This window comes from Homalodisca vitripennis, chromosome 4 (assembly GCF_021130785.1).
Source record: "Homalodisca vitripennis isolate AUS2020 chromosome 4, UT_GWSS_2.1, whole genome shotgun sequence".
Classification (NCBI taxonomy): Eukaryota; Metazoa; Arthropoda; class Insecta; order Hemiptera; family Cicadellidae; genus Homalodisca; species Homalodisca vitripennis.
The window spans coordinates 20,738,222-20,760,436 of record NC_060210.1 but is presented as its reverse complement, the minus strand read 5'-3'; the positions used below and the strand labels follow the sequence as shown (position 1 = coordinate 20,760,436).

At 33.5% G+C, this 22,215-nt stretch overlaps 1 protein-coding gene across 1 annotated transcript in view; it reads right to left on the bottom strand.

The window, feature by feature from the left end:
- Nucleotides 1-22,215, bottom strand: part of LOC124359022 (pyridine nucleotide-disulfide oxidoreductase domain-containing protein 2-like) — a 186,177-nt gene that overhangs the window by 152,651 nt on the left and 11,311 nt on the right. The window contains exon 5 of the mRNA XM_046811369.1: nucleotides 910-1,078. Within this exon, the coding sequence (XP_046667325.1) occupies nucleotides 910-1,078 (169 nt within the window). The remainder of the gene's footprint in view (nucleotides 1-909; nucleotides 1,079-22,215) is intronic.

The following is a 22,215-nucleotide window of genomic DNA, read 5'->3' as shown; positions in this document are numbered from 1 at the left end:
TGGCCAACGGAGCGCGTGATTTAAAATATACATTTTACTTATAAAATTGTACGACCATTGTATTGTGATCTTATATAAATAATTGTATTTATACCTTTATTTCTTAACGTACAATCTCTTCTTCAGTTGCACTACTATTTATACCATATACTTAACATACTGTGCGTGCCTTTTTAGGTGCGATTTACTTCTATAAATTCCATTTGTTGGCAACACTGCAACGTTGTTAATCAGATCTTACCCCCAAAGACTATTTATGTCTCCCCAAATCATCCAAACTGGTGTCTCTATTTGCGACTTAGCAATTCTACCCTCTCTCCTGTAGCGTATACAAGGGACCCTCGTAGACTTGGGTTTGGGGGCCAAATTCATCATCTCATCGTTCACGGGGGATGGGGTAAGCTCTACCTTTTACTTTTTCAATGTTAAGTAATACAAATACAGTTTTTAAAACAAAAATTTCGAGAACTATTCCAAACTTCCTTGTACTATTAATGTTCTCTTTATAGTGATTTAGACTTGTGCATTTAGAATTAAGCTCTCAATTTTGTTACTTGTAACACATATTTAGTTTAAATTGAGATTTTAGAACTTAAATTCCAAGAAGTGCAAAATTGTGTTTTTTATCAAGATTATTATTAAAAGTACACCCTTGTAGAAGGAATTTTACAAGAAATATTTTTCTCAAATGGATGTGGGAACTCCCCTCACGATCCTCCCGCTGAACACCGCACCGTTACATCCACCCAGCAGAATCGGGAGAAGAAATAAAAATGGTCCTAGTGTAGGACCTTCCTGCAGACCCATAGTCGGTCCAAGTGCAGGAACTTCCTCCAGACCCACGGTCCTAGTGCAAGACCTTCCTGCAGACCCTTTAAACCGCATTAAGAGTAGGCAGGTGGTACTCACCCTACACCAGGCGTGTCAGTACAGGCCATGGTACCTATCAGAGCGTCAGTGGCCAGGGTAGCTCTCAAGGGCTCTGACTCGAACCACCGATTCAGCACCTTCTTCGGGGAGGCAGTCATGAGTTCATACAGAGGCCGAATATCCTTTCCCATTTTGAAGACAATCTTCACTGCAACAACCAAGGCACACTGTAGATCTCCAGTTACATACATAATTTGTATCTTCGCTGATTAATAACTGGTATTTTATCCAGTAGACTATCTAAAGTACTTCAATATACCATTGAATTCTCATAAGCTTTTAGCACAATCATGATATTTACTGGCTAAAAATAGGCTATTTTAAATTAAATATGAGTCATCATAAGACAGGTATACATTATGACTATAAAATGTAATAACCACTTGTCTACCATCTTCTGTCATGAGTAAATTCGTAAATATAGGGATTCTGCAGATTTTGATAGAAAAAGAGCAGCCTACAAAATCTGTTATCTGAATGTTTCCAAAGATATGCGCGAATAATGTTAATTTTAGTCATTTGAGTCGTGTGGGTTATCCCGTTGAGCCTGACTCAAATATATGTGAGATTCCTTTATAAATATATTGTTATTAACACTTGCACGTATTTATTTTTATGAAGCAGTACTGTTTTGTAAAATGTAAAAGTAATCTAACCCTAGGAAAGGGTTTTCGTGATGACAATACCAGTTTTAAAATACTTATAGGTCTGCACAACGGGTTTCAAAAACTTCCCTCACTAATTTCAATACTGCGTTTGAATAAACTTCCTGAATATATACGCAATAAATTTTATGAGCCAACATTTAAAAATAAATTAAAACATTCTACTTTGTTGTTGAATTTATTATTTATCAATATTAACGTTCGTCTCTGGAAGGTAATAAAATATACGTATTCACAATTTAAATTGCTGTAGAACTACGTTTATGGGGTATGTGAAGGAATCAGGATTTTTCCTGGCACTTGCCATTGTTCAGTGATACAAAAAAATCAGTAACATTACGTTTCGAGATCTGCAATCTGATATCTTCTTCAGGTAAATAACTAACCTAACACATAACTACAAACTAGGTCAAAACAAACAAATCATACCAGAGCGATGTGACACGCATATCAAGTCAGGAATCGCAACTACCATGTTGTGTGTCTACATCAGTAACTCTAAAACATGCACTTAATAAAAAACTAAACACAGCACTAATTATTAAAACTGACCTACATAACACAGGTCACAATAGGGTCTGCATTCGCTGAACAACCACCTACGACTGACCGGAGGCTAATAGCAAATGTCGATCGTCACGGCAGAAACAAGCTGGCAGAAAAAAGTTAGGTTAGTTATTTACCTGCAGAAGAGATCAGACTGCAGATCTCGAAACGTAGCGTTACTGATTTTTTTTTATCACTGAACGATGGAGAATGTCCGGAAAATCCTGATTCCTTCACAATCCTTCCATCGTCAAAAACAAACTTCACACAAAGAAATTATAGAATATATTAATATTTTATTGCTACACACCATTTTTACTGTCTAAGCAAAAATAATAATAATAATTATTATTATTATTATTAGGCCTATTATATGTTGTGTTTTTTTTTTCGAAAACAAGTAGAAACTATTGGTAAATTTTTTAATGCTATTTTGCTTTGTTGAAATCTATTTATATTAATGTATGGAAATTAGCACTCTTTAAAATCTATGACAAATGAATGTTACGCGGCCTCAATAATGTCGTACCATCTCGTTACGGTTGTAGCGCAAAATTTGATTAGTGGAAGTTTGACGAGTCAAAAGAGTAAGTCTCTGTGAATAAAAAATACAGAGTCGTCAGCTCAGCCATTCTGTTTGGCTTCTCTTTTCATCTCTCCATAAAAGCTCGGTGAATGGAACCCCTTCTTATGAGCTTTCTGGGGTTCTCCCTTAACAAATGTGCCACCTTCGTCAACCAGTGGCTTTTAAAAGTTTTCAGGAATGTTTCTTCAACCAATCCAAGAGTACTATTCACTGTACCGACTTGTTAAATGTGATTCCTTCTCTCCGGCATCGTCTTGCTGTTACAGTTCTTTGATTTCAGACGTATCAAAAGATTTAAAGCCCTCATACGAATAAGAAATTTTTCGTCTTGAGCAGAGGGCAAGTAATTTATTTACCAAAAACGTCGTATGGTTGATGTTCAATAATAAAATTGTTTATTTATAAAAGTAAGTATTGGAAAATTCTCAAACTATTCTTTATTTAGTGTTTGCTACTTATTAACACCCATAAAATATCGCCTACTTAGTGCATGACAATAGAAATACAAATTTACTTAAATAAATGTGTAAAATTGAGTGCCATTATCGAAAAATATTACATATTATTAAAATATCTCATATGCCAAAGTTCGGTTTAAATCGTATAAATTCAGGATTTCACGACATGAAAAAGAATGAACACAGACCTTTAAGAATGTGTAACTAAATGTTCAACTCATAAGAATATGAATAAACCACGAATTAAGTATACTTTGAACCTCCAGCAACCATAAGGTTTTAAGCACTGTTTCTATAATAAGACTTAAATACTTTTTTATATGAAGTGGCATGTGGAAATAATGAATAGTTTGACAATAATTTTACAAATATAACTAAAATAACGTTAGTTTAAGATTGATATATTTCTATTTAATCGATTACAGTGCGGTCCATGCTCGTTTAGAAAGATTGGAAGCAGAAAAGTATTTGTTATTATATTTGTATGCCAATAAATTGTAACACTAATTTATTGTGGAAAGTTTTTGCAGCGTTGAGCATTGTTAGGTTATGTTTACTTTCCAAGTATTTGTCACAACTAAAAGAATTTTCCCATTTAGAATCTATTTTTTATTTAGTTATCTTAATTGTCTAGGAATAAAACAAATGCCTCTGGTTGGTGCCAAAATTGTTGGAGTTTTGTCTATTTTTCAATTATGCATAACTAAATGCGGTTTCTTCGAAAATTGTTAGTTGAGACATCACTCGTAATTTTGATAACTTAAAAGGCAAACTTGAGAATGTTTTGAAGGTTTCGTTTTCAATCTGAAACTGTTTAATAACAGTTGTCACCACTAGGAGCAAAAGTGGTTATTTTCAATGCGCAATCGTGTTTTATTTTTTTTAATTAATTTTAAATTTGTAATTGGTACTTTAAAAGTTTAATTGGTATTTTAAAAGCACAGTCCAGAATTTCCATCTAGTATAGTTCTTGCCGACTGTTTCAAAGAGAGTCATCGGAGTCAAATACTGACCATCATGTTTTAGGACATTTTTTAAGGTAGTTGAGTACTTACCTAAACGCTGAAATCTAAAATGGTATGAAAAATAATAGTTACTCCGTAAAGAATTTACTCACTATAAATGTAAACCAATTGAAAATAATAATCACTGTTTACACAGAACAGTCGATTACATTTGACATAGTTCATAATTTTAGAGACCAATTATTTTTCGACACTTTAAAGACCAGTATTTCGAAATAGCAATATGCTCCAATCTCAGGGGCCGTAACAATGTCCATGATCAGTACAATCGGTTAAATAGTTTACGCCTGAAAGCAAAACGAACAAAGGCACTTTCGCATTTACAATATTATTAGGGTTAGGATAATACTGTCGAGTTTTATATCACAAACATCTGTGTTTTTTACATTTACTCATACTGAAACAATAACAAAGTTTGAGGGTAACGCACTGAAAAGAACTTGAATTGTCCGTCAGTTATTTTCCAGATCTCTGTTGTAAGGTAATGAAAAACAATCACTTTAAGTAACGCAAACAGTTGTTATTTGTGCAGTATGATAAAAACATTATTTGGGGGTGAATTATTTATTAAACCTGTATAATATAATTCTCCAAACTAAGGGGGAAATCATACCTGTACCTTAATAAAAGAATTAATTGAAACATGAATTTATTTGCACAACATACAGCACTTCCTCGAACCAAATACGCAAAACTTTTAAAAAAGATACCAATAAAACTGTCACTCACAGAACAAGCAACGGACTATCCCAAATTTTAGGAAACCCTAAATACAAAATTTCAAATGATAATAAATCATGAATTTATGAAATTGGATGTGATGACTGTGACACAATTTATGTTAGGCAAGCAACATAAATAAAAATCTGATTAAATATAAATAAAAACACGATTTAAAGAGCATTTATCACACACAAAATATGGAAGAGTTGACAAATTTGCTGTAGCAAAGCACTGCATTGAATCAGGACACAGAACATCAATACAAATTGTAAATTTAATAAAAGAAGTAACAAAACCAATTAACTTAAATGTTTGAGAAACACTACACATAAACAGAAAATAAGGAAAAACTCATAAACAATGAAGAAGCCACTGTTGAAAATTCCAGTCTTCTCCCTTCTCAATGTATTCAAAAATTAAACTGTAGTCATATCTATTATATATATTTTTATTTAATACGGGCTGAAATATTTCCAAAAATTGTTGTATTTGCATATTTACGCCATATGGTATTTTAATATTAATTTACAAAAAAAATATTGTAAATATTTATTTGTGCAGTCGACTTATGATGAAACCTTCGGTTTCGAAAGGCCTCGTCAAAAAAATAAACAATTTGGAAAAGTTTTGTTTTTTATTAACATTTAGTAATATTTAAAAGAATTAATGTTTGAATCGCCAATAGTGCACAGTTCTATTTAAACTTCTAAAACTGATATACTCAGTATTAACGTAAACTCATATTAAGGTATAAAGGCACGTCACATTATACTAATCCTGGGGTTATTTGTCAAGAGGAGGGGAGAAGGACGAGGCAAGTTGTCAACAAATGTTCCCGACCAACACATTACCAGAGTAAGCGCAACAAAGGAGGACACATTGAGATGATATACAGGGCACAACAAACGCTGTTAGTTTTAGTGCACTACACCGCAATGTGTTGTAACAGCGTTAGCTTTTAACTCGTGTTCGGTAATGTGTGCGAAGGCTTTTACAGTTTCCACAACACATACGTTACTATCCTTTCCGATCCTACATTAATAAGTTGCATTGAGGCTTGTTTATTGGAGGGTAAATATTTCTCTGAGAGAGAGGGGGGGGTGGGAGAGGGAGGGATGAAAATTAAATGAAATGAAGAATTATTTTATACAGGCAAAGTTAGGGCCGCATGGCCCTTTCTTACACTTAACCTGGGACAACGTAAAATTTAAAACATTAATTAAGAACATTGCCTTAAGAATTAAAAAATTAAAGAAATTATTACATTTAAATAATGTGGTTAAATATTTCAACATGATCAAATTACAATTTAACAAATTAATAACTAGGGTTCTGTAATTCTAAAACATATAAAATAAAATTATACTGTTAATATATACAAAAACTAAAGTAGTTATTGGTAATTAGTCCTAACTTTTATCACACACAATCTCACATTCACCCCTCTGGCAGTGTCACGCCCACAGCACCTCATACCGGACCTGCCTCGGCTAACCGCTTAAGATACATATCTTTCAGTTTCGCCACAAACCGGGAACAGCTATCGATGGAAGTAATTGTTTGGGGAAGGGCATTTCACAACCTACAAGCCATTACATGAAAGGACTTATCAAACACTGCAGTCCTGTGCTGAGGCATTCTCAGGATGTATGAGCCACAGCGAGTGCTTCTTACACCTACATGAGACACAGATTTAAAATATTCCAAAAAATCTCTTGGAAAACCAAATTTTAATATTATATTAACTAGTTTAAGAATTTTGATGGATCTTTGATCTTTTATTTTTAGAATATTTGACTTGAATATAGTTCGGTGTGATGTGCTGCTCCCGTCCCACATCGTAAACTTAACGTATACGATAGTTTTGAGTTATTTGCAGCTTCTCACTAAGTACTACAGTCATCTCATTGATCACTGAGTTACAGTAATTGAAATGTGGAAGTACAAGTGATTTAGTAAGAGCAGCTTGATATGTTCGGGTAAAAATCGTTGTAAACGTTTGAGTGAGTGAATAGATGCGAAAACCCGTTTAAAAATCTCCGCAACAGCGTCAGACCAAGTCAAACTCGAGTTTATAGTCAAACCAAGATCCTTCACCCATGGCGTGGATGGGGAGAGGGGGGAGGAAGAGAGGGAGAGGGAGGGAGGGATGGAGAGGGGAAGGAGGGGGGAGGAGAGAGAGAGACATAAATTATTTTTTTTAATTTCTCAGTATAAGTTTGTCGTAGAGAATTTTTTCTTATGTGCCAGGTGTTAGCTGAGTAATAAACAACTTTATTTGTCTTGGAGTCCTTGGTGCCGTTTGAGATTCAGTTTTCCTCATTGTCTATAATATTTTATAATAATAATGGTTATTTATTTATAATAATTTACATATTTTCCTTATTGACAAAAAAACTGTTTTTAATTAATAGTCAATAAAAAGAATTATAAAACTTTATAAAACCGGTGTATGGAGTTATAACCTATATTTTCATGGTTAAATTTTGTCTATGTTTGCGATTTTTCTAGGATAAGTCATAATTGTGTTTAAATAAATGCGTGCATATATTGTTTCTACATACAATAAAAGTACTATATAGGTTTGCATCTAAAACTTAAAAAAAAACTCATACACATGGCTATATTCAAAACGTTTACATTTTCCCTCAAAATTACAGCATTTACGACAGCAAATTTATAATTATTATATTTATTGTTTTTAACTAATATATAACACACTAATAATCTAAAGAAACAAACAAAACTTATATAAATGTAATTTATTTATATTTTAGCGTGTTTTTATAGTGAGACCAGTAGACCCCTGTGTGCCTGTTTGTAGGACAGAAATATAAGTGTGCTTTTTGAAGGTTAAATTTACTTACATTGTGTCATATTTGATCGAAGATGAAAAGGAATGGATTTGTTTATGGATGCTGATAAAATGTGTAAGACAGAATAGAGTTAAAGTATCTGAAATTCTCTTCTACCCATGACGCTCTATAGGTATGAAAAGAATATATACGAGCACAACGCGTTGTGGTTTCCTTGCTTCAGCCAATGATTGAAATTATTGGAGAATTTGGCAAATTCTGCGATGTATTTCAGAGCATGAGTATATACAGTCGCTGTGACTTCTTACCAATCCCGACCTCATATGCTTCTCGAGTCCAGTCACGCTTACGAAGCTACCACTTAATCTAATCTCGGAGCAAGACAATCTGTTTTAACAAAGCGTCCATGTAATGTATGTCTGTGTTTGTGTAGTTATCGCGTATCTGTGAGTCTACAATCCATTCTCAGCGTCTGAAACAGTGTACAAGATACGCATTGGTATTTTTCGAAACGCGTTGTATAAGGATAACAAGATTACGGACATTTGCCATTATTATAGCTTGTGACAGGTGTAACATCACGTTTCGAGGATTGGAATCTATCCTCTTCGTCAGGTGGGGGAGGTATTAATACGTACAAAAATAACGAACAGAAAGAAGTAAAGCAGGGAACGAAAAGGAAAAGGGAAAGATGACACTATGCGGTGCCCATGAAACAGCAGACATCGACATTCTTGTTAGTATCCCACTGTAGCCTGTGCTGGTGTGATGTGTGATTGTGATCCTCGTACTTGTGATTTATGCTCTGGACTTGCATCCTGTGCAGTGACAACGGCTGGACTGGACTCAAAGCAGCTTTTTGGTATGTTTGAATCCTTTTCTTTCCCTTCTGTATTTCTTTGTGTTTTTTTTTTCTTCTTTTTCTTTTTTTGTATGTATTAATACCTCCCCCACCTGAAGAAAATGATAGATTCCAAGTCTCAAAACGTTGTGTTATACCTTTTATAACCTATATCGATGGCAAATGTCCGAAATCTTGGTATCTTTTCAAACCTTCCATCCTCAATAACAAACTTTAAATTAACAAAAAATGCGTTATATATTGTAATGGTCAAATTACGTTATTTTTATACTATAACACTTTATTCAATGTACGAAACCCGGCTATGACAAATAAACGTCACTATTTTGTGAACAGCAAAATACAAACAATTTACAAACCAGTTCTAAATGAAACAAAATAGGAGTAGGTAGCCTACACCACTCCTCGTGGCATGTGTCATGTAACACGCTTCCTTGAGATTAGATGCAAAATTTAAAGTCTACATCTCATTTCATTATTGGCATATAGAATGACAGAAAATTTTACGGAAATAAATATTTACATCTCCCGCCAAACAAAAGAGAAATTGTGTCAGCCTACTGAGAGATAGCCTTCGAAGATGCTCAGCCAAATTCCATGATGGACATCTAACATCATAGAACTCAATTCTTATCTACGTAGAATTGAAGTTTCAGGCAACATTTCAATTATCAGTGTTTAAATAATAACATTTTACACAGCAAGTCACTATACTATTATATTGGATGCGTTAGAATAATTAGGCCACATAAAATCTCTTATGAATATACTGGGTTTGTTTACAAATAGATTTATTATCATATTTTCTTGATGCCATCATAGTTATAATAGCAGTGTGAAACTGGCCATAGATTCCATCCATAAAAAGAACTAATCCTCAGACTTGAATCCTAACCTGGTTCATGAACTATTCCTGACTTAGTTCCTGAACTACAACTAACCTAGTTCCTGAACCAGTTCAGATTAAATTATATTATTAAAATTAAATTTTATAATTTAAAAACAAAAAGAACAAATACAAAAATATCTATAGATTATACTTAATACATTACTTTTAATATATGGTCTACTGTATTATATTACTACCCTCATTCTTAGGCCTCTCCTATTTTCGGGGATTTTACGTATCAGACACTGAAAGACAAAATCTATAGATAGAAGTACCTCAAAAACGTACGAGCTAATTTTGATAAAACATTCTAAATACATTTAGTACTTGGTGTACTGTACTACAATACAGACCTCATTCTTAGGCCGCGCCTTTTTCGGAGATATCGACTTTACGTGTGACATTCTGGAAAAACATACATACAAACATGCTAAAATAAAAGCCTCATTCTTAGGCCGCGCGTATTTTCGGAGCCACACCTATTTTACAGCCTATGTGCTGTCAAAAACCAATCTATGTATGGCCGTACCTCAAAAACGTTCGAGCCAATTTTGATAAAACTTTCTATACACATTCACTACATAGTCTACTATACTAAAATACAAGCATCAATCTTAGGCCGCGCCTATTTTCGGAGCCACACTTATTTTACAGCCTATGTGCTGTCAAAAACCAATCTATGGATGGCCGTACCTCAAAAACGTACGAGTGAATGTGTATAGAAAGTTTTATCAAAATTGGCTCGTACGTTTTTGGGATATAGCCATCCATAGATTGGTTTTTGTCAGCACTTGCCCTGTAATATCGATGTGGCTCCGAAAATAGGCGCGGCCTAAGAATGAGGCTTGTATTTTAGTATAGTAGACCATCTAGTGAATGTGTATAGAAAGTTTTATCAAAATTGGCTCGTACGTTTTTAAGGTATGGGACCTTTTATAGGATTTCTCAAAACTTGCCTTTTAATTGAGTATAGTCTTGAAAATTGCCGCTATAGATGGAGATTATTATCATAAAAGTAGTGTTTGTTCATTTAAAATCTTTATTTGTAGTATCTATCTTCACGTTATTAATTAAACATATATTTTGTATGGTTTGAGTTGATGAACTAGGTTAGGATTCAGGTAGGAACTAGTTCCTGATACTCGTTCTTTTTATGGATGGAATCTATGGCCAGTTTCACGTCGGCATAGTTATCCATAAAGGCAGTGCAAAAATATTCACTAACGCTCAGGTAAATCACATAAAGTGACATGTGTCATAATTTAACTCGGTCTACCTTACATAGAAATTAAATTTCATGCAACATTTCAGGTCTATAGGAAGTAGTTACTTTTTGACTGAAGTAGACTTTTTAGGTCAATTTCTTTGACCAGCTAACAATACTACAGAGCCGGCAATACAATTTACCGGAAGATTAGTTCAAATTTAAGAATACGACTTTTTATACCTATACCGTATGTGTATTTTTTTTTATCGTGACCACAATGCTAAAGCTACTACACCCCAAAAACAGGTTAGACCTGATTTAAATTCTAGTGACTGGAAGTAGTCGCTATTTTACCAGGGTAGATTTTTAAGATCTTGTACGTATTATATATTTTCTTAATCGGATTAACAATACAAACACTACACGTAAACTTGTATTTTTTTTAATACTCATAAAATGAAAACAAACATTTTTTGACCGTAGATCTAAAAAGGCATTTTGTTATCTAGACAGTTCAAATCGAAATCTTACATTAAGTTACATGAAAGATTTCTTTCCTGATTTTTTTCTCGGAACAGTCTTGCACGATTTCAGAAAAGTCTGTTTTTAAACTCAAATCCTTTTCTGTGCACATGATCACCAATCAATTCAATTTTTCAATTTGTAAAGTTGCCCTTTTAACATTTTTTTTACCGGCTCAGCAATGAAAAGTCTCTTTCCGCAGTACATTTTTGTCTCTGGTTGAGTCAAAAACGTTTTAAACTGTTTAAAAAGTGTTTAACTGTTTTATTCCTACTAAGATCAAGACTTGTACTCTGTAGGTTATTGGGACATTTTGTCTATCCGCAATATGTTACTCCATACAACTAGAAGAAGAATGGTTTCAAAATTCTGCAACTTAGGTTTTGTACATCCAGTTCACAGGCAGATTTTACACTGGGATCCATAGATAGTACTATCAAGGAATCTTTTATTTCCTTACTACCAAAGACTATCTAGTTTCTGACAATGATTTCACCACTGGTGTTTCTGATGAAATAGTTTTCAGCTCTTTTTGGTCTGTTTAAAAGCTGAACATTCATATGTACATGTCAAACGAGTTAAAATCCACCATAATCAGGTTTCTTACCAGCATAATCAGGGTCCTTACTACCATAGTTTTTACATTAAGGGGTAAAAATAGAGCAAAACCTTTGAGACTGTGAGTACCAGCAAAGACCCTATTACATTTTGTAAGAACCTAGTCAATCCATTCCAAGTTTTTATCATAATTAGTCAGTCCAAGGCTCTTAACCTTATCAAAATGTCCAGGTTATTTATTACTGAGTTTCGGCAGGGTAATCAAATCACTATTACTAAGCATTCTGGATTAGTCAAACCTGAGTCTTACTTTCATTGAGTTTGAGTTCATATCTGCAAGCCCATTTTGCAATTACAACAATACATTTCATCAGTATTTATTAAAGTACACAGCATCATATATATTTTGGTGAAAAGTGTGTGTAATTTGCGTCATCAGCAAATAAGTGATTTTTTCAATAACATATTACAGTTGTCACATTTCTGTATACAGTGAGAACAGTAATGAACCAAGCACAAAGCCTTGTGGAACTCCACTAGATACAGTTTTCCATTTTAAGTATTTATATCCTGTTCTCACACTTGGTTGGCATTCAGTAAGGTAACATTTGATGCATTTGAAAGAATAAAGTTCAGAAAATCCCCACCTGTTTGAGTTTGATGAGGAGAAGGAGATGATAATAATGGCATTATCATGCCGAAACACGATTTAGTTTATTCATTCAGTCCATTGATCAAAAATGTGTTCATGTTGTTCATATTCATAAAATGGCTTCTATGATGTAGAAGTTTACTCTAAAAGTATTTGATAAAAATCAAAATATATTTATTAAAACAGTTTTTATTACATTAGTTGCAGCAGTTTATCATAATATTATAGGTTTTTTTAAACAAAAGCAGTGAGAAATTTCATAAAACAGTTTTCCATTGAAAGAGGCATTACCAATGAGATGAAAAGGAAAGTCAACTTGAATGGTTTCAGTTGTAAGGCTTTGAAATCCTTATTCTCTTATTCCGTTGACTAAAAAGATGTTTTAATTGAATTACTTATTGATTCTTTCCACTATATTTTGTTTGAAAGTTTGCTTTCATGTATGTTCTTCATGTATGAATCTTACACGTGTTTATATTATCTATCAGTGTGTTTTATGTGATCATTAAATGCTTTGAACCTGAAAACAAAAGAATGACAAAATCAAAACAAATTAAAGAAATAATGAAATTTATTATTTTTGTAACAGGGGTTTTAAGCTAAACGCAAAAATTATGTTTGGGTTACTTCGATTAAACTAATTTTCTGAGGCACTAATACATCTTGTATGATAGATCAATTTCATCTGACTGAAGAGAACAAATTTGGTGCAGAAAGCAAAGACTATGTATGAGTTGCTACTATTAAACTGATTCACTGTCACTGATACATTTTGGATGATAGATCAATGTCTGATTGATGAACACAGGTTTGGTGCAGAAAGCAAAGACTATGTTTAGGTTGCTTCTATTAAATTGATTCACTGAGGCACTGATACATCTTGGATGATAGATCAATACTATCTGATTGATGAGAACAGATTTGGTGTAGAAATCAGACTATGTTTGGGTTGTTTCGATTTAACTGATTCACTGAGTCACTGATACATTTTGGATGATAGATCAATACTATCTGATTGATGAGAACAGATTTGGTGTAGAAATCAGACTACGTTTGGGTTGTTTCGATTTAACTGATTCACTGAGTCACTGATACATTTTGGATGATAGATCAATACTATCTGATTGATGAGAACAGATTTGGTGTAGAAATCAGACTACGTTTGGGTTGTTTCGATTTAACTGATTCACTGAGTCACTGATACATTTTGGATGATAGATCAATACTATCTGATTGATGAGAACAGATTTGGTGCAGAAAGCAAAGACTGTGTGTTTGACTTGTTTCAATTAAACTGACACTGGAGTTACTGAAACAGCTTGGATGAAGGATCAATACTGTCTGGTTGATGAGAACAGATTTGGAGTAGAATCAAGCACTGTTTGTTTGTCCGCTTCAAGCAACATAGATCATGATTGCAATATAATCATGATTTTACCCCTACAATGAACCAGGAACAGGGTTATTTTGGATGATTTCCGTATCTAAATATCAAAATTGATTCACGCCATTGTAGTATGAATATTTTTATTTGTATTTTTATAAATATATTTTTGAACTAAGGGTTTTCAAAGTACTTTATTTATCTCACCAATTGTTGCTAAGTTTTGTAATTACATATCTGAACACAAGCGAACTGTCAAAAAAGTTAAGCAGTAGTCTAAAAATAATTTTTCATTATTCATGTGTACAATCAGATCTTGTTATACTTAACTCAATTTCATAGCAAAATTTTATGGTACTTCAACAGTAAATAAGTATTAACAATTATTTGCACATTACAGATATATGGTTAGAATTGTAGAATAAACCGTTTTTACCATTCGTTCTATCACAAACTGAAGGAAATTCCTGCCTACTGTATTAACTAAAATATCCAATGACATAAATTAAATTATTACATTTCAATGTTTAGAATCTCATTAGAACACAAGGATTAAAATAGAATATAGTGTCCTGTTGTACTAACCACTTTGAATGTGTAATAGTATCTGCATAAATGTAGAAATAATTACACTTGATGTATAATTAACTCGCATATGCAAATCAGGAAAGGTTGATACAGCTCTTCATATGTGAGCATTTACTTGTACCTCAGGGTCTACTCTCTGGGATATGTCCATTTTGTACAGTTATCATTGCATATATGCTTATCTCACCAATTAAAAGGGAAAATAATTTGTCTCAAAGTTCTTAAGTGATGGTGTGCTACAAAATTTTAATAAAATCCACTAACTATTGAGTTCTGAAACATAAAAACAAAATTATAACTTTTTGAGAACTTTTTAATGTTTTTTTCTGAAATATAGATGGCCAATTAGATATAAAAGATATAAATATGTAATAATGTATCTTTCCATAGCAGTTAAATTTTAATAGCAGTTTCTTAAATTTCTCATGTATTTCTTTCATGAAATATCTACTTTTACCCTCTCTCCTAAAAAATAGCCAAAAAATCAAAAATAACTGGGACTTCAGATTTTTCTGCTATATGTGCCCCAAACTGCGTATGGACATTTAAAGTCGGTATTCCATTAAAGCTTGGATGTTGATGTAAATTTAACCTCAAAAGCTAATTTTTCAAACGGAAATCTAACCAACTGATAAATTACATTACATTTCATTACAAGAAACGCTCTTTTGTTATTCTTTAATTTTCGTTTTCCTTTAATGATACTGAAGAAATTAACTGTTAAATCTTTTTATTGTAATGATAGAAAACACTAAACTTTTCTTCATTAATCTTTGGAAACTTTGAATACTATTTCATTACTAAGTTAGATTTACTGTTGAAATAAAATTTCTAAAATTTCATGCCTTTTTAAATACGTATTTCAACCTAGTGTTTTTAGGCCAGTTACAATGTTAATTTTATTAGGTATATAATTACATTGTTAAGCAATTTACAAACTCTTAGATAATTAGCATGGATTCTCCCTTTATGAAACATTTGTACTAGTCTTGAAGTATAAACAAGAAATTTTATTGTGTAGTAAAAACAATCTTTCTATTTACAAAATCTCATATTATTTCAATTATTTAATGTAGGAAGATTTTTTGAAAATATGTGACCTTTAATATTATATTCAGCCAACCAATCTCCCCCTTCCATTTATTTCTGGCGACAGCCTTGATATATTAAAGTGACTTTTGGTGTTCAAGGCTCAGTTACACTGCAGAGCTGAGGTTGTTTGTGCCTGCGAAATCCAATAAGTTACTGTATACAAGAGACACTACTTAGTACCAAGCAACGACAGAAGACACACAGACTTAGTTAAATCAAACATCTTTGGTCATTCTCTTTGAAACAACCACTTCAAAACAACACAAAGGCACATTATATTAATTTTCTTGACTGCTACATATTATCACAGCCAGATCTCAGCCAGGCCAATGCTCATAGTAACTTATCTGAAGACTGCCCCTAAGTATTTTTTGAGAGTAGTCCACACCTCTGCAACGAACCCAATCAAATGGTCATTAACCCAACTCTTGATTCGGAAAATCCAGGAAATTAAGTCACCAACCAATGTTTCTTCAATTGTTCTCTGAGAAGCTGGAAGTGTCTATTCCCACTGTTCATAAAGTCTAATAAGTTTGCCTTGTCTTTATAAAGAAAATATCTACATATGTTGGTTTTCAAGCCCTACTTTTGTAAAAAAATCTACTACCGACCCTTGTAATCTATTTCAGTCTAAGATACTTCAAATATCATAATTGGGTTTGCCTTTTTATTACAATGAAGAAAATAAATATACTTACATAAGACTGGAAAGTTTCAATCTTTATAATATCTATTCTATAATAGGAACTGACATATACACTCGAAAAATGAATAGGTAAGTTCGTTTTCAAGACATCGTGTGGACAAATAGACAGACAGATAGACAGGCGGATACAGAGAAATACATATTTTCCAGCCCCTCAGGTAATAGGCTTCACTGACACTGAGCCATAAAATCACTTTTTTTAATAAAAAGTCTTCAATATATGTCTCCAGGAGGGTTCAGTTTTGGTTGATTTATATCTTTTGATTTAACCCACACTGGGTACAGCAAAACCTGTCACTTAAATAAGGACAATTTTATGGATGTCCAGGAGCAGCACATCATTAACCGTAAATGTCTAGGTATTGAAGTGCAAGCGTAGATCGATAGGTCTAATCTACTGCGGGAGATGACTGTGTTAAATGCAGTCATAAGCTAGACTAGACATAAAGGCGTGCTAGCTCTGCCCGTTTTGACTGCAAATGCTGGTACAGAGCTGGCCTCCTCTTACACATCCTGAATATCCTGTCACTATGTAAGCAAGCGTAAACATCCTGTTAGGACTAATTGTAATGAGAGGTTTCTTAGCTTCTTATGAAGAAACATACAAAAATTTTAATGTTATGTCAAATTTTGGATACAAAATTCAAGGAACATAAAAAATTAAATCCAAATTTTTATTTTTTAAATTTTATTCTTTAACAATAAATATGTATAAAATATTAAAAGTTTCTTTGAAACATCAACATTTTGATATTTTACAATTACTAGCAACAATTTGTACGAATTTGAAGAAAGGAGTGTTACTTTTGAAACTTATCTTGACAGGATAGCCACTGTGCCAGCCACAGTAAATTAACAAAACCTTGAACTCTGTGTTAATAATTAAACATTTGAATTATCGATTTACAAAATTAGAACCCCAGTAAAATAACTTTAAGAGCTCCCGTTAACATAATCAAAGCAGACTCTTGGTCACGAGTAAAAGTTAAAATGATAATTTAATAACAAATGTTTTAATATACTACTATAAGTCTAAAGTTACATACTAAAATCAGTACATTTGGTCTTAATTGGGGGATCTCAAGTTTCCGAGTTACGAAATTTCAAAGTTGCAGTTTGGTTGGAAACCACCAAAAACCATTACCCTTTTCGTTCTTACTGACATAACTGGAATTTATTGTTCTTAAATAATTTGTTTTATATGTATAAATGCAGAAATAAAAAATATAAATTGAAATTAATTCCCATAATTGCAGTTCTGCTAGTTATTTTGTGATTAACGTTCAAACACGGGTATATGTACCTTTTGATCCGACAGTAAAGCAATTCGTGTGGAGACTAACTAAATTATGTGTAAACAGTACATTGTAATACAATGACTCTACCTTCTATAATTTTGCCGCCCCTACAATTTTACCACCCGAGGCAAACAACCCTCCCCCCTAACTACTGCTTCAGTTGATGGTCCAAAACTACTAGTAGTTCAATTCATTACGTATACAATTTGATATCTTGATATAAGTGTAAGTATGTAAAACGTCCAATATGTTTTTAAATTAGGATCAAATTAATTTTGTCATTAAACTCTCTGTGACATTCTTAAAATACTTGCAATATATTTTAATTAAGTAGTGGAAGTCGATTCAGGTATCAATATGCAAGCATATCCAATATGAAGTACAAACTATCTGAAAGTAACTATTGGAGCTCAGAGTAAAGCAATAATCGAGGATATTAACCTACAAACCACTGTTAGCTTTCGGGTTAATACTGCTTCAGTAAACAGCTGTTGTTGCGGTGAGCTATGAAATGTGTCTGTGATCTGCCAAACATCCCCAATGGTTTGGCAAAAATTCTCTATATTTGCCAAACATTCTTTGTTGTTTTCCAAACATTTTTTGTAGTTGTCAAATATTAGGCTACAGGTGGCCTTTTTTCATTTCATTAAATATATTCATTGAAGAAGCTCAAAGTCTTCCAGGTGGTTCCAGGTTAGCTAATAAAAGCATAGAAATGAATATGGAACAGAATTTAAGAGAATAATTTTGTAGATGGGACGACACAAAGCTGCATGGGGGATAACTAGTGCACATAGATTACTCAGAAAGATATTGTTCACTGTTAGTGAAGCATGAAATAATTCACTTTCAGCAATTCATTGTTTTAACTGATATAATGATAAAATACCCCCACATTTGCACTACAAATATTACTAACATAAATAACCATTTCAATCTTGAATTGAATTGTAAACCAAAAACAAAATGTATAATTTTTACTATTTATAAGTTATTTAAACAAATTACCTAGAAGATATATAATTGACAGAGGTTCGTATATAAGCAGGCTGATGGAAAGAGCTGGTGACCTGGAAAAGTAACAGCGGTGCGACAACTACAGATCTTCAGAATCATGTTCAAAATATTTTCAACCCACCCTGATATCTATGGTTGTTTTAGACCGTTTTCATACTCTCCAGGTATTTTAGACCTTCAAACCATTGCATTTTAAAATGCATTCTTACTATTTATTTATTTTTACTTAGGAAAAGAAGATGAAGAAACCTCTCACTGTACTCAATCCTATGACATCTAAGAGGCTCCAGGAGTAACAGGATTAAGGATGTGTACAGGAAGGTGATTGGAGCTGTCTTCTGCCAAAATATCTTGGTACAGCGCCGCCAGAGAGGGAATAGTGGATCTCAGTTGTCACCTTGCAAGAAGGAGAGGCTTTCTCCATTGTGTCTTTCTTAATTACTTTTAAAATCAATTTTATATTATGTTTGAGATTTAATTGTCACTATAAATGTTTCATTTGTCCTTGGTGGTCCAGTACAAACTTATTCTTTTCTATGGTTATTATAAAGCTATCATGATAATCTCAAAACTAATCATGAAAAACAAATTATAGAATAGAATAGAATAGAATATATTTTATTGCGTTGACAATATATATTACATTGTATTGCAATAGTCAATAATACCAATTTTTTACGGTATTTATCTTAAAAACTAAATCCATTCACTCGACTTTCCATACAGTTGCACGCAGGCACACATTCATACACATACAAAATTCATAATTCGTGGGATCAACCCCCAGGATTGCAACACTGCCGCGAATATCAATCCCAAGTGTGCTCCATAAACTCGCCAACTGAGTAAAAAGCACAAGACACCAGGTAGTGTTTTAATTGGGTTTTAAATTTTTTTGGATTTGTTTCTAAATTTAGTGTTTCAGGGAGATTTGTTAATGAATTTGATCCCAGCTTGAGAAGGGAGGCGTTCAAATGCTGCTGTTCTATGCTGTCGGGCTCGAAAGCGCCCCCGAGCTCTTGTCTCGTATTTGTGTATATCACTGCCCTGCGTCAATATACACTGAAATCGACAGTAAAATGAAGTCTCTAAAATATACAAGCTGGGTAGAGTTAGCAAGTTGAGCTCCCTGAAGGCACTTCGACATGACTCTCTGTTGTTCAATTTTGCGATGATTCGAACAGCTTTTTTCTGCAGTCTGAATACTCTTTCCAAGTTTGATATGGCACAACTGCCCCACAGAGAAATTCCGTACGACAGGTATGGAAATATTAATCCATAGTAAGCCATCATTAAGACATCAGACGTACAAAACTTTGATAAATTGCGAAGGACAAAAATTCCAGTTGCCAATTTAGCACATACACTTTCAATGTGAACTTTCCAGGTTAACCCTTTATCTAGGTGTATTCCTAGAAATTTAGCAGAATCAGTTTCTTCCAGAACAATGTTATCCATCATTACTGTTGGGGTTTCATAAGTAATCAACCCACGTAAACAGAAGTTGATGTAATTTGTCTTTTCATGATTAGTTTTGAGATTATTTACCAGAAAATTTTGAATGCAGGAGTTAAGATCAATGAAGGTTTGAATCTCCAATGTAGTTAGAGAATCAGCCCGGAAACAGAGAGTCGTGTCATCTGCGTATTGAATGATTTTCCCATATAAGGCTGACGCATGGATATTATTCACATAAATCAAGAAAAGGACAGGACTCAAGATTGATCCCTGTGGGACTCCTTGGTATATTCTAATAGTACTTGATACTGCATTCTGGACCTGAACACATTGACTTCTACTGCTCAAGTATGAGTGGAGCCACTGGTGTGCTGTCCCTCGTACACCACAGCCTTCCAGCTTGTGTAGCAATATACCATGATTAACAGTATCAAACGCTTTTGAGAGATCAAGAAAGACACTGAGCGTTCTTTGGTGTGTCTCAAAGCCTTCCACAATAAAGTCTACAAGTTGTGTGATTGCTCCAAAAGTTGATCTTCCTGGTCTGAAACCAAATTGTAGATCAGACAAAATTTTGTGTTTGTCAAGAAAATTAAGAAGTCGGTCCAGGAACACTTTTTCAAAAATTTTGCTAAAAACAGGTAAAATTGAAATTGGTCGATAGTTATCCGCTAACTTTGGATCGCCTTTTTTGAAAACAGGTACGACTTTTGCCAATTGGAGTGCGGATGGGAATGTGCCAGTTTCGAAAGAAACATTTATGATTTTTGTCAATGGGCTTAATATGTGCTGATAACATTGTTTTATAAGCCACATTGATATGCCATTTATGTCATTGGAAGTTTTAGCTGAAAAACTTCTTACAATACGTCCCACTTCGTCCTCACACACAGGGGCCAGAACCATAGATGAAGCAGGGGTATGTGTGGTGACTGTATCCAGTTCCAATTCACGGTCAGCATCAAGAGAACCAGCCACTGAGGAGAAAAATTTATTAAATTCCAAAGCTATTGCATTTGGATCGGTTAATTTTATCCCATCAGCATCAAGCTGAATGGATTTTGAAGATGCTTTATTTGTTGAGTTTTTTATAATGTTCCAAGCTGTCTTAGAAAAGTTAGATGACTGTTTTAGTTTATTGTTTATTTCGTATGATTTTGCAGCAGTTATTACTTTTTTATAAATTCTTTTGTAATTTCTATAGAAGGATTTGAATCTATAATCATTAGTGTTCCTGAATATTTCATTATAGAATTTTAATTTATTTCTAGAAATCAGAATTCCAGGTGTTATCCAAGAATTCTTCTGAACTTTACCTTTTGTTTTTATTTTCCTAAGGGGACAGCAAACATTTAAGTGGAACATGAAACAACTGTTGAAGGAGTTGAATATTGTGTCTGCAGAAGTAAAAGAATCTAAAAAAATCCAATTTTCATCTGCTAGACATTTATTTAAAAGATTTATATTATGTGGATGGACATTTCTCCTTAAAATAATGTTGTGGGATTCTTGGCTCACTGAACATCCACGGATCACCACCTCCTGTGCGTAATGGTCGGATATAGCAGTGTTCAGCACTGACACAGAACTATTGAGTACGTTTGTTATGACATTATCAATGGCAGTTACATCAACTTCTGTAAACACAGGTTGAATACTAATGAAACCCCAACAGTAATGGTGGATAACATTGTTCTGGAGGAAACTGATTCTGCTAAATTCCTAGGAATACACATAGACAAAGGGTTAACCTGGAAAGTTCACATTGAAAGTGTATGTGCTAAATTGGCAACTGGAATTGTTGTCCTTCGAAATTTACCAAAGCTTTGTACATCTGATGTTTTAATGATGGCTTACTATGGATTAATATTTCCATACCTGTCCTACAGAATTTCTCTGTGGGGCAGTTGTGCCATATCAAACTTGGAAAGAGTATTCAGACTGCAAACAAAAGCTGTTTGAATCTTTGCAAAATTGAACAACAGAGTCATGTTGAAGAGCCTTCAGGGAGCTCAACTTGCTAACTCTACCCAGCTTGTATATTTTAGAGACTTCATTTTACTGTTGATTTCAGTATATATTGACACGTAGCAGTAATATACGTAGATACGAGACAAGAGCTCGGGAGCGCTTTCGAGCCCGACAGCATAGAACAGCAGCATTTGAACGCCTCCCTTCTCAAATTGGGATCAAATTCATTAAGAGTCTCCATAAAACACTAAATTTAGAAACA